Raw genomic sequence first — 12,669 nt, 5'->3', positions numbered from 1 at the left:
TCATGGCTTCAGATCAGCTCATTTCCAGCCATTGTGGCCACTTGGGGAATGAACCAACATCTGTCTGTCTCTCCTTCTTTCTGAAAATCTGATGTTTCAATAAAAATAAATAAATCTTTAAGAGAAAAAAAGGAAGAACAAGAGGGACAGGTATTGTGATATAGAAGTTTAAGCCACCTTTTGTAACACCAGTGTGCCAACTGAGTGCTGGTTCAAGTCTTGGCTACAATGCTTCCTGCCCATCTACCTGCGAATAAGCCTCGCAAGAAAGCAGAGGAGGGCACAATTGTTTGGGCCCCTGCCAGCTGTGTGGGAGATCAGGAAGTAGTTTCTGCCACCAGACTTTGGTCTGACCCAGCCCAGGCTATTGCGGCCTTTTGGGGAGTGACCAGCAAAAGACTTCTCTCTCCCTTACCCTTAAAATTTAATAAGGTAGCAATTTTCAGTGACCTTTCTGAAAGTTGTTTAGCAGATTAATGCAGATGAAGGCACGGAGACTGGATTGAGTTAAGTAAAGAATGATTCGACATACATTAAAAGTTAATAAAAGGGGCCTGATGCAATAGCCTACTTGCTAGATTCTTGCCTTGCACATTGCCTGGATCCCATATGGGCGCTGGTTCGTGTCCCGGCTGCTCCACTTCTCATTCTGCTCTCTGCTTGTAGCCTGGGAAAGCAGTGCAGGATGGCCAAAGCCTTTGCACGTGAGAAGAAACTCCTGGCTTAAAATTGGCATAGTTCCAGCCATTGCAGCTACTTGGGGCGTGATCCAGTGGACAGAAGATTTTTCTGTCTGTATCTCCTTCACTCTGTAAATCTGCCTTAACAAAAAAAATGAATAAACCCTTTTTTTAAAAAGTTAATAAGGGTTTATCCTTTAGAAATGTATGCTGAGATACTTATGGGTAAAATGATAACTTGCCTCTGATCTCCATTGAAAGAATCTGATGTGTCACACAGCTGAAAGGTTGCAATAAACCCAGTGTCCACCAACAGATGAATCAGTGAACAAAAAGTATTGTACCACACCATGAAATATTACTTAGCTATAAAAAGGAATGGAGTTCTGAAACATACTACACCATACTATGCTTGGGCAGTATTGTAGCACAGCAGTTTAAGCTACTACATAAAAGGCCAGTTCAAGTCCCAGCATTTCCACTTCCAATCCAGCTCCCTGCTGAAGCACCTGGGAAAGCAAGAGCAGATTTTTTTTTTAAGATTTATTTATTTTTATTGCAAACTCAGATATACAGGGAGGAGGAGGGAGAGAGAGAGAGAAAGATCTTCCATCTGATGATTCTCTTTGCAAGGACCACAACGGCCAGTGCTGCATCTATCCAAAGTCAGGAGCCAGGAGCTTCTTCCAGGTCTCCCATGTGTGCAGGTTCCCAAGGCTTTGGGCCGTCCTCGACTGCTTTCCCAGGCCACAAGCAGGGAGCTGGATGAGAAGCAGTAACTCTAGGATTAGAATCGGCACCCATATGAGATTCCACACGTGGAAGGCACACCATGCCAGGCCCAAGTTCCTGGTTTTTTACTTCAGCCCAGCCCTGTTTCACTTATTGCACCTGTTGGAGGAACAAATCAGCAGATTGGAACGCTATGTCTCTTCTTCCATGTCCCCCATTAATTAATTTAAATTGCTAAAATGGGTCCGGCACAGTGGCCTAGCAGCTGAAGTCCTCACCTTGAACGTACCAGGTTCCCAAATACTTGGACCATCCTCAGCTTCCAGGTAAATATAAGCAAATAGATGGACAGATAGATAGATAGATAGGTAGGTAGAAAGATAGAACTTTTAAATTATGTGTATTTGAGGAGCCAGCACTATGGCACAATAGACTAATCCTCCACTGCTAGCCCTGGCATCCCACAGGGGCATCAGCTTGTGTCCTGGCTGCTCCACTTCTAATCTAGCGCCATGCTTGTGGCCTAGAAAAGCAGCAGAGGATGGCCCCAGTGTTTGGGACTCTGCTCCCACATGGGAGACCTGGTGGAAGCTCCTGGCTCCTGGTTTCAGATCGGCTCAGCTCTGGTCATTGCAGCCATTTGGGAAGTAAGCCAGCAGATGGAAGATCTTTGTCTCTCCTTCTCACTGTAAAGCTGCCTTTCCAGGAAAAATGAACAAATATTTAAAATATATGTATTTATAAGGCAGAGAGCAGGAGGGAGCAAAAGAAATCTTCCAATCTTCCATCCTCTGGTTCTGGCCCCTTGGAAAGCCACAACAGCCGGAGCTGGGACAGGCTGAAGCCAAGAGGCTGAAACTCAATCTTCTTTTTTTTTTAAAGATGTATTTATTCTATTACAAAGTCAGATATACAGAGAGGAAGAGAGACAGAGGGGAAGATCCATCCGATGATTCACTCCCCAAGTGAGCGCAATGGCCGGTCCAAAGCTGGGAACCGGGAACCTCTTCCAGGTCTCCCACGTGGGCGCAGAGTCCCAGAGGTTTGGGCCATCCTTGACTGCTTTCCCAGGCCACAAGCAGGGAGCTGGATGGAAAGTGGAGCTGCTGGGGTTAGAACCGATGCCCATATGGGATTCCGGTGCGTTCAAGGCGAGGACTTTAGCTGCTAGGCCACGCCGCCGGGCCCTGAAACTCAGTCTTGATGTCCACGTTACTGGTGCAATCCCATGCCTTTAGCTAATCATACACTGCTTTCTCAGATGCATTAGCAGAGAGTTAGATCAGAAGTGGAATAGCTATGGGCCCAGAGTGGTAGCCTAGCGGATAAAGTCCTTGCCTTGCACAGACCAGGATCCCATATGGCCACTGGTAGTGTCCCAGCAACCCTGCTTCGTGTCCCAGTGGCCCCACTTCCTATCCAGCTCCCTGCTTGTGGCCTGGGAATGCAGTCGAGGACAGCTCAAAGCTTTGGGACCCAGTACCTACATGAGAGACCCAGAAGAAGCTCCTGGCTCGTGGCTTTGGATCGGCTTAGCTCCTGACATTGGGGAGTGAATTGCATCTAACTTTCCAATAAGAAAAAAATAAATAAATATTTTTTAAAAAGGAAGAAAGTAAAATAGAGAGTCACTGGGACAAGATTGATTGGGTGATCATCTGGGATGCCTACATTGCAGACACTTCGTCACATCAGCCCCAGTGCTGTGGATTGAAAAAAAGAAAAGGTGGAGCAGCCAGGATGCCAGCATGCAAGTAGCAGTTTAACCCACTCTGCCAGTGCTGACCTCAATTTTTTTCTTAATTAGTTAGTACAAGAACCAGCATTGTGGTACAGTGGATTAAGACATTGCTTGCAATCCCCATTGCATCCCATATAAGCACTGGTCCAGCTGCCTACTAGTGTATGTAAGAAAACAGTAAAAAAGTACCCAAGTGCTTGCACCCCTGCCACCTACATGACAGACGCAAATGGAGTTCTAGGCTCCAGTTTTGGCCAAGCTCCAGCCATTGTAACCATTTTGAAATGAACTAGTGACTGGAAGATTCATTCATTCATTCTCTCTCTCTCTTTCTTTCTTTCTCAGTGCCTTTAAAATAAATCAATAAATCCTAAAAAAAAAAAAAAAAAAAAGGAGGGGTGCAGATACCTAGCATGTATTATTGTATCAGGAGTTGGAGTTTGGATTAAAGGAAACTCCTAAATATTCAACATTCTGTGCTACATCAATGTTTTGAGCATGAAAAGATCTAATTATTTCAGCTTAATGTGAATTAAATCCTTTGATAAAATTATGCCAGCAGGATAATTGTCATTTGCTTCTTGATTAGCTTATCTTTGAGGGTGTTTGTGGGCCACATGGACTCTTAGAGACATCTGGCAGTACAGTGTGCTTGCCCTGTTGTAAACAGGGGTACAGCATGGGAGTCCAGAATGGGGCTGGCCCAAGGCTGCAGCTTATTGGTTAGGATAAGTCATACGGAGATGCAGCATTCATGTGCTGCTGTGACAGTGGGCCCTTCCTAGGATTCCTCCAAGAAAAAATTGAAACAAGTTGTATCCCAAACCAGATATGCTTCTGACACTTTGGTTTATGTTCTCTGTTTCAGTGATGACAGCATGGGCTATCAATATCCATTCACTCTACGAGTTGTGCAAAAAGATGGAAACTCTTGTGCTTGGTGCCCATGGTACAGGTAAAGTGAGCTTCCAGGAAAAAAAAAAGAGAAGAAGAATGTAGTACGAATTACAGGATCAAATATTATACAGTTTAGCGAGATTTCAATTTGTGAGAAGTAATAGCAGATAATGAGATTATTTGAAGGTTAATTGGCTAAATTTTGGTCTTCAGACTTAGCTGATGGTATGAACACCACAGTTAACATCAAATTTGTAGCTTATTTTCAACCATTATTATTCTCTATTTTCTGCTCCCTAAAAATAAGTAAGTTTGTGCCTAAGACAGTAGCCTAGTGGCTAAATCCTTGCCTTGCATACCCTGGAATACCATATGGTTGCCAGTTCTAATCCCAGCTGCTCCACTTCAGATCCAGCTCCCTGCCTGTGGCCTGGGATAGCAGTAAAGGATGGTCCAAAGCCTTAGGACCCTGCATCTGTGTGGGAGACCTGGAAGAGTCCTGACTCCTGACTTTGAATTGGCTCAGTTCCGGCCATTGAGGGCACTTGGTGAATGAATCAGTGGATTCTTCTCTGTCCCCCCACCTTTCTGTATATCAGACTTTCCAATAAATATAAATAAATCTTTAATAAATAAATAAGTTTGCAATCCTGAGCTAGCACAATGTAGTCAACTTACTAGGCCTTCATAGAAGTCTATATTTGCCTTTTAGAAGTTATCCAGACTGATTCGTCATTGCTGTTAAGCAAATAAAGTACCCGACACGACAAGTCAGCTTTTAGAGAACTGTTACAGGCTTAGCAAACTGGTTCTAAAATAGGTTTAGAATCATGACTGTCATACCCTCTCTCTGTAAAACAGTAAATTTTTAAATCATGTTATTTATTTATTTATAATTGGAAAGTCAAATTTTACAGAGAAAGGAGAGAAACGGAAGATCTTCCATCCTCTATTCACTCCCTAAGTGGCTGCAATGACCAGGCTGAGCTGAACCAATCCTGGAGCATCTTCTGGGTTTCCCACACAGGCACAGAGTCCCAAGGCTTTGGGCAGTCCTTGACTGCTTTCCCAGGCCACAAGCAAGGAACTGTATTCGGGATCCTGGTGCATGCAAGGCGAGGTATTTAGCTACTAGGCTACTGCACCAGATCCAACGCAGTAAATGTTTATATACTTATAGAAGGATACTTCAAAAAGTTTGTAGGGAACCTGGCATTGGGCTTAGCTGCATGGGATACCTGCATCCCATCTCAAAGTGCCTGGTTCAAGTCTCTAGTTTGCTGTTGGAGGCAGCAGGTGGTGACTCAAGTATTGTGTCCTTACCATCCACCTAAGAGACCCATATTGAGTTCTATACTCCTAGCTTCTTTCTGGCCCAGTTGTGGGTGTTTGAACATTTGGAGAATAAGCCTAAGAAAGGGATATCTCTCTCTCTCTCTCTCCCTTTCAAGTAAATTTAAAATGTTTCTTATGGAAAATGGAATAAATATATAAACTTATTTAAATGCTTATTTAAATGCAGAAAAAATTTTAAATTCAAACATACTTTTTTTGGTAGTATTCATTTTCCATGAACTCTTTGAAAGATCTCTTTTATTTCATGTGCCTCCACAAACAAGGAGGTAGGCATTATTTTCTCAGGTAAATTTTCCTCCCTCTGATCATTAAATAGATGAGCTTAGAATTTCAAGAGTGAAACCAGTGCAGTGGTATAACAGGCTTATTTTTAGCCTGCAGCTCCAGCTTCTTTTATGGGCACCAAATCCAGTCCTGGTTGTTCCACTTCTGATCTAGTTCCCTGCTTATTGCCTGGGGAAGTAATAGAAGATTGTCCATGGCCTTGGGCTCCTGCAGCTACGTGGACAAAGAGGAAACTCCTGGCTTACAGCTTTGGACTGGCATGGCTCTGCCCACCGCAACCATTTGGGGAATGATCCAGCTGATGAAAGACTCTCTCTCCCCCACTCTGTGTCTGTCTGACTCTCTCTCTGTAACTATGAGTTTCACGCAAAATAAATAAATCTTTAAAAAAATAAGATGGGACTGGCATGGTAGCCTAACAGCTGATGTCCTCACCGTATGTCCACCAGGATCCCATATGTACACCGGTTCTAATCCAGCAGCTTCATTCCACTTCCCATCCAGCTCCCTGCTTTTGGCCTGAGAAAACAGTTGAGGACAGCCTGAAGCCTTGGGACCCTGCACCTGTGTGGGAGACCCAGAAGAAGATCCTGGCTTCTGGCTTTAGATTAGCTCAGCTCTGGCTGTTGTGGCTGCTTGTGGAGTGAATCACGAATGGAAGATCTTCCTCTGTCTCTGCTCCTCTCTGTGTACCTGACTTTCCAACAAAAATAAATAAAACTTTAAAAATGAGATTGGCAATATGGCATAGCAGATAAAACCAACACCCACATCACTAGTTTCCCATAAAGGCACCAGTTCAAGTCCCATGCTCACAATCCAGCTCCCTGCCAGTGGCCTGGGAGAAACAGACAAAAATGGCTCAAAGGCATGGGCCCCTGCAACCCACTAGGGTGACTGTGAGGAAGCTCCTGTCTCCTGGTGTCAGCCTGGCCCACCCCACCACCCCCCCATTGCAACCACCTGAGGGGTGAACCAGTGAGTGGAAGACTCAACTGTCTCCCTCTCTCTGTAATTGTGCTTTTCAAATAAATAAATCTCTTTTTTGAAAGATTATTTATTTGAAAGGCACTGCAATAGAGAGATGAGGAGAAGGAGAGAAATCTGTTCACTCTCCAGATGGATGCAATGGTTGGAGGTAGGCCCAGCCAAAGCCAGGAGCTTCTTCTAGATTTCTCACGTGGTTGCAGAGACCTGAGACCTCGGCCCATCATCTGCTGCTTTCTCAGGCACAGTAGTAACAAGGAGCTGGATCAGAAGCAGAGAAGCCAGGTCTAGAACTGATTCCCAAATTAGGTGCTGGCATTGAGTTGGCAGCATTACCAGCTATGACACTGCTGACCCCAGTAAAAGAATCTTAAAAAAAAAAAAATAAAAATTTCACAAGAGCTTTATTGTCTTACATAGCCAGTTTGAATAAGCCATATCATTTCTTTACCTTTAAGCTCATCTTCCTGTGCATTTATCAAGTGTTTTGTAAGGCCAAATACTTAGTAAGTGATAAGGGTGTTTTTATTAGCATTTTTTAATTTATCAGAATGTGAATTGAGCAGCCCAAGATGAAAGTAGAAAAGCAAGAAAGAGTATTTCTGATTAAGAAAAGTTGAATTCCTTTATGATTATTTCTTTTTGGATCTTTCCCCTGCTTTTAGATTTTGCAGAGGCTGCAAAATTGATTGTGGGGAAGATAGAGCTTTCATTGGAAATGCTTATATTGCCGTGGACTGGGACCCTACAGCCCTTCACCTTCGCTATCAAACTTCCCAGGAAAGAGTAAGTAGCCAGGTCCATTATGAAACTGAGGCTTCATGGGGCTAACATTGTGGCATAGTGTTTGACACTACTACCTGCCTCACAGGCATTGCCATAGGGGCACTGGTCGAGGCTGCTCCACTTTCTAATCTAGCTCCTTGCTAAAGGTCTGGGAAAGCAGCGGAAGATGGCTCAAGTACTTGGGACCCTGCACCTAAATGGAAGACTGGGCTCTTAGCTTTGCCTGGGCAAGCCCAGCCCAACCACTGGGGACCATTTGGGGCCATTTGGGGAATGAATCAGCAGATGGAAGATACCCCTCTCTCTCTCCTTCTCAGTCTTTTTCCGTCTCTCTTTTCACTCTGTGTAGCTTTTCAAAACAAAAACAAAAGTGGCTTCATATGGGAAATTTTCATCAGTTTAACTGTAATGTTTTTATAGACCATTTAAATATAACTAGAAAAACATTTAGCGATATTCTCTATACACTTGGTATATTGACATGATTTCTTAGATTTAGTTGTCTGCCATCATCTGGAATTAATTGTATTGGAGCATTACATTTAAAAAATACTAATATTTGGGGCCAAGCATGATGGCCTAGCAGCTAAAGTCCTCACCTTGAACATGCCAGGATCCCAATATGGGCGTCGGTTCTAATCCCAGCAGCTCCACTTCCCATCCAGCTCCCTGCTTGTGGCTTGGGAAAGCAGTTGAGGACGACCCAAAGCCTTGGGACCCTGCACCCGCGTGGGAGACCTGGAGGAGGTTCCTGGCTCCTGGCTTTGGATCGGCACAGCACTGGCCGTTATGCTCACTTGGGAAATGAATCCATCGGACAAAAGATCTTCCTTTCTATATATCTGACTTTGTAATAAAAATAAATAAAAATTTTTTTAAAAGCAAAGGAAGGTTTTAAAAAATGTTAATATTAGGTAGGAATGTGGCACAGCGTTTTGGACTACCACTTGGGATACTTACATAATAGTGCCGGAGTCCAGCTCCAGCCGAGTTCAGAACTCGGGATGAGGTGTAGAGAAAATAGATGGACCACTAGGATTCCATGATCATAATGGACAATGCGGGAAAGCTGTCCACTGTATACAGAAACATTCAAACTCTTTCTCACACTTTTTACGGCATGGTCAAGTGATGTTTATAATGATAATTCTGCCATTTGTTTCACCTAAAAACTTTAGAAGTTCCTACTACAATTCTTGTTCTACAACTCAATTTTGTATCACAAAGAAAAGGAGAACCTGAAGATCAAGGAAAGAATGAAATCCTAAATACAGATCCCTTGATTAGCATAAGGTTGATGGGAACAGCCAAGACAGTACCAATAATAGAAGGCCCTTTTTGCAAGACATTATTATTGACATTAACCTCCAAGCTCACGTTGAATAAAAGAGCCAACTCCACAGTAGCAAACAATGCCTGAATGGATAAGAATTCTTCCGCAGGGTTGTCCAGTGTCCATGCAAAGGGAAGGTGGAGCTGCATTCAGGTGACTTAATTTATTTACTTTTATTGGAAAGATTCACAGAGAGGAGAGACAGAAATATTCCGTCTGCTGATTCACTCCCCACGTGGCCCCAATGGCCGGAGCCGAGCTGATCCGAAACCAGGAGCCAGGATCTTCATGCAGTTCTCCCACACAGATGCAGGGTCCCAAGGCTTTGGGCGTCCTGGACCACCTTCCCAGGCCACAAGCATGGAGCAGGAAGAGAAGTTTAGCAGCGGGAACATTAACCGGTACCCATATGGAATCCTAGCACATGCAAGGCGAAGACTTTAGCCACTAGTCTTCTGTGCCATGCCAGGCCCAACCCTCTCCTGATATACCTTCGTGCTAATGTGCCTGAGAAGACAGCAGATGATGGCCCAGGTATTTGGGTTCGTGCCAGTCACATGTGAGACCTGGATGGAGTGCCTAGCTGCTGGATTTAGCCTGGTCCATAGCATGCTATTATGGGCAATAAAGGGTGAAACATGAATAGAGAATCTTTCTCTCTCTCTCTTTCTGTGTTTCAAATAAATAAATCTTGAAGAATGTATTAAATTTAAAGTACTAATATTAAGTTGCTGTTGAAACAAACCTGAATATAATTAAAGACATTCTGGGGCCAGCACTGTGGCATAATAGGCTAAGATTCTGCCTTTGGCATAGGTATCCCTCAGGGGCACCAGTTCATGTCCCAGTAACTCCACTTCCAATCCAGCTTCCTGCTCACAGCCTGGGACCAGTGGAAAAATGGCTCAGGACCTTGAGACCCTGCAGCCACATGATAAACCCAGAAGAAGCTTCTGGCTCCTGGTTTCAGATCAGTTCAGCTCTAGCCGTTGCAACATTTGGGGAATGAGCCAGCAGATGGAAGAGCTTTCTTTGTGTCTCTATATCTATTCTCTCTTTCTCTCTCTCTCCTTCTCTCTTTAACTCTGCCTTTTTATTTTATTTTATTTTTTAAGATTTATTTCATTTATTGGAAAGTCAGATATACAGAGAGGAAGAGAAGAAGCAGAGAGGAAGATCTTCTGTCCTATGATTCACTCCCCAAGTGAGCGCAACGGCTGATGCTATACCGATCCAAAGCCAGGATCCAGGAACTTCTTCCAGGTCTCCCACACGGGTGCAGGGTCCCAAGGCTTCAGGCCGTCCTCGACTGTTTTCCCAGGCCACAAGCAGAGAGCTGGATGGGAAGTGGAGCTGCCGGGATTAGAACCGGCGCCCATATTGGGATCCTGGCACATGCAAGGCGAGGACTTTAGCCTTTAGGCCACGCTGCCGGGCCCTAACGCTACCTTTTTAAAAAACAAATCTTGGTTCATGTCTTGGCTGCTTCCCTTCTCATGCAGCTCCCTACTTGTGGCCTGGGAAATCAGTAGAAGATGGCCTAAAACCTTGGGACCCTGCACCCACGTGGGAGACCTGGATGAAGCTCCTGGCTCCTAGCTTCAGTTTGGCTCAGCTCTGGTCATTGCACCCATTTGGGTGTGAACCAAGAAGATGAAGATCTTTCTCTGTCTCTCCTCCTTTCTGTATATCTGCCTTTTCAATAAAAATGAATAAATCTTTAAATGTTTTTCTGAGGTAGTTCTTAAGCAACCAGACGCATGTGAAAGGTAGAAACAGTGCAAATCTGATAAAAACAAAGCAACAAAATCAAATAATTATTTAAGTTGCATGAGGAATTGTAGTGATTTTTGTGTCTATGTTGTTCTTGATTGTTGGAAATTTCCTTATTTCTTCAGCGTTCCTTGTAGATAAGTTAGGAATGGTTGTTGACTTTTATTTGTATTTCTGAATATTGAACACAGACCCTGAGGCTCCTAACAGCCCTTTCTAAGGATGTATGTAACATGTGTATTTGCTACATGAAAGATCTTCAAGCTAAACAAAACCCTGAAGACATTGATGTAGTAACCATGCTCTCTGTAGCAAAGTAATGTGGTAACTTCACCTACATTTTCCTTACTTACCAGTACAAAATCTGACAGAACATTGTTCTGACAAGGCATTTCTGTTAAAGATGAAAAATTCTTTAATTATGTAAGTCTCCTTCCTTTTCTCAAGAAACCTAATGTGCAATTTCCAAGTTCTGGAAGACATCCCACTTCTAGAAGGAAGGATCTGTGTAATGTGCTTAATCTTACACCACTTCCACTTTTACTGATACACTGCTAAATCTTACATCACTTCCAGTTTTATTGATACACTGAAGAAGCTGTGGAAACAAGCAGCTACTCTGTCAGATACCCTGTCTTGCTGAGAATGGGGACACATGATTCATCTGGGCTCTTCCCACATGTGGTTTCTGCATGTGCGTAGGAAGTCACGTAGACAATGGAGGTACCTTGCTTCAAAACCAGGGGAATGTCTGTACACTTTATATTCTTCATTCCAGTGAGTTCCCCTCTAGGAATTTATCCTAGAGAAATAGGATACTCTATAATTACTTGGCAGTTTGTAGATAAGTGTTTATCATACCATCTTTTTATTTTACCATTAGAAAATATTAGAAATAACTTGTGTTTATCTCACTTTATAAAGAAATGGTTGAATAAAGCATGATATAATCATTGGTTAAAATATGCAATTGCTGAAAATTATGGTTTTCCGTTTTTACTAGCATTTAAGCATTTAAGGGAAGATACTTGAGATGCTCTGTTCATTTTTTTTAAGATTTTTTTAAATATTTATTTTTATTACAAAATCAGATTTATAGGGAGGAGGAGAGACAGAGAGGAAGATCTTCCGTCCTATGGTTCACTACCCAGGTGAGCGCAACGAGTGGTGCTGTGCCGATCCGAAGCCAGGAGCCAGGAACTTCTTCCAGGTCTCCCATGCGGGTGCAGGGTCCCAAGGCTTTGGGTCGCCCTCGACTGCTTTCCCAGGCTACAAGCAGCGAGCTGGATGGGAAGTGGAGTTGCTGGGATTAGAACTGATGCCCATATTGGGATCCTGGCATGTTCAAGGCGAGGACTTTAGCTGCTAGGCCACCACACCGAGCCCTTTAAGATTATTTTATTTTAAAGCTGGAATGACACGAGAGGGAGGTCTTCCCTCCACTTGTTTGTCCCCAAATGGCCACGGCTCAGCTAGGCTGGAGTCAGGAGCCTCAGCTCATTCCAGGTCTCCCACGTGGATGGCTTGAGCCCAGGTTCTTGGGTGACAGCATTATGAGTGGTGGCTTGACATGCTGCCTTACAATGCCAGCCCCTTTATGCTCATTCTTTCTATCTGCCCATGCTGTTTGGACCTCACATTCCGCAGCAAGTGCTGCTAAATAACATGTTAGGTTTCTCTTTCTCTGTTTAAAATAGTCTGATAGTATTGTTAAGTATAAACTTCAAAGCAATTTAGAAGAAGGAAAAAAAAAAACTTAGAACAATGCAGATTTTCTGAGCATGGGTTCCAAGGGGTAAATCAAATTTTTGTCATTTGGTGCAATTTTATTGACAAATATAAATTACTGTCAATCCCCAAATTTTTCTCAGACTGTCCTTCCTCCTGTCTCAGTGTAGCTGTATCTCCTGCCCGTGTTCCAGAATTTATAGTCAATAAAAATCAATTTTTTCAACTGGCTTACTCTATTTTGTGGTTGGCCATAAAGCATACCTGGCAGAGATAATAGAGGTAATATTTAACTTGCTGTGAGAAAAGCAACACTACTGGACTTGGCGCACCTTTTTTCCTCCTCATTCCATCAGCTGCAGTAGAGCACA

The 12,669-nt window shown here is 43.4% G+C and overlaps 1 protein-coding gene across 2 annotated transcripts in view; it reads left to right on the top strand.

The window, feature by feature from the left end:
- The window catches only part of USP32 (ubiquitin specific peptidase 32), a 135,411-nt gene that overhangs the window by 113,612 nt on the left and 9,130 nt on the right, over positions 1-12,669 (top strand). For both annotated transcript variants that reach the window (XM_041000816.1, XM_041000815.1), the window contains exons 28-29: positions 4,022-4,108; positions 7,344-7,464. In XM_041000816.1, coding sequence (XP_040856750.1) covers positions 4,022-4,108; positions 7,344-7,464 — 208 coding nt within the window. The remainder of the gene's footprint in view (positions 1-4,021; positions 4,109-7,343; positions 7,465-12,669) is intronic.

Source organism: Ochotona curzoniae, unplaced genomic scaffold, assembly GCF_017591425.1.
Source record: "Ochotona curzoniae isolate NIBS_2020 unplaced genomic scaffold, NIBS_Ocur_1.0 scaffold_2453, whole genome shotgun sequence".
NCBI lineage: Eukaryota > Metazoa > Chordata > Mammalia > Lagomorpha > Ochotonidae > Ochotona > Ochotona curzoniae.
This window is presented reverse-complemented; position numbering and strand designations above follow the sequence as displayed.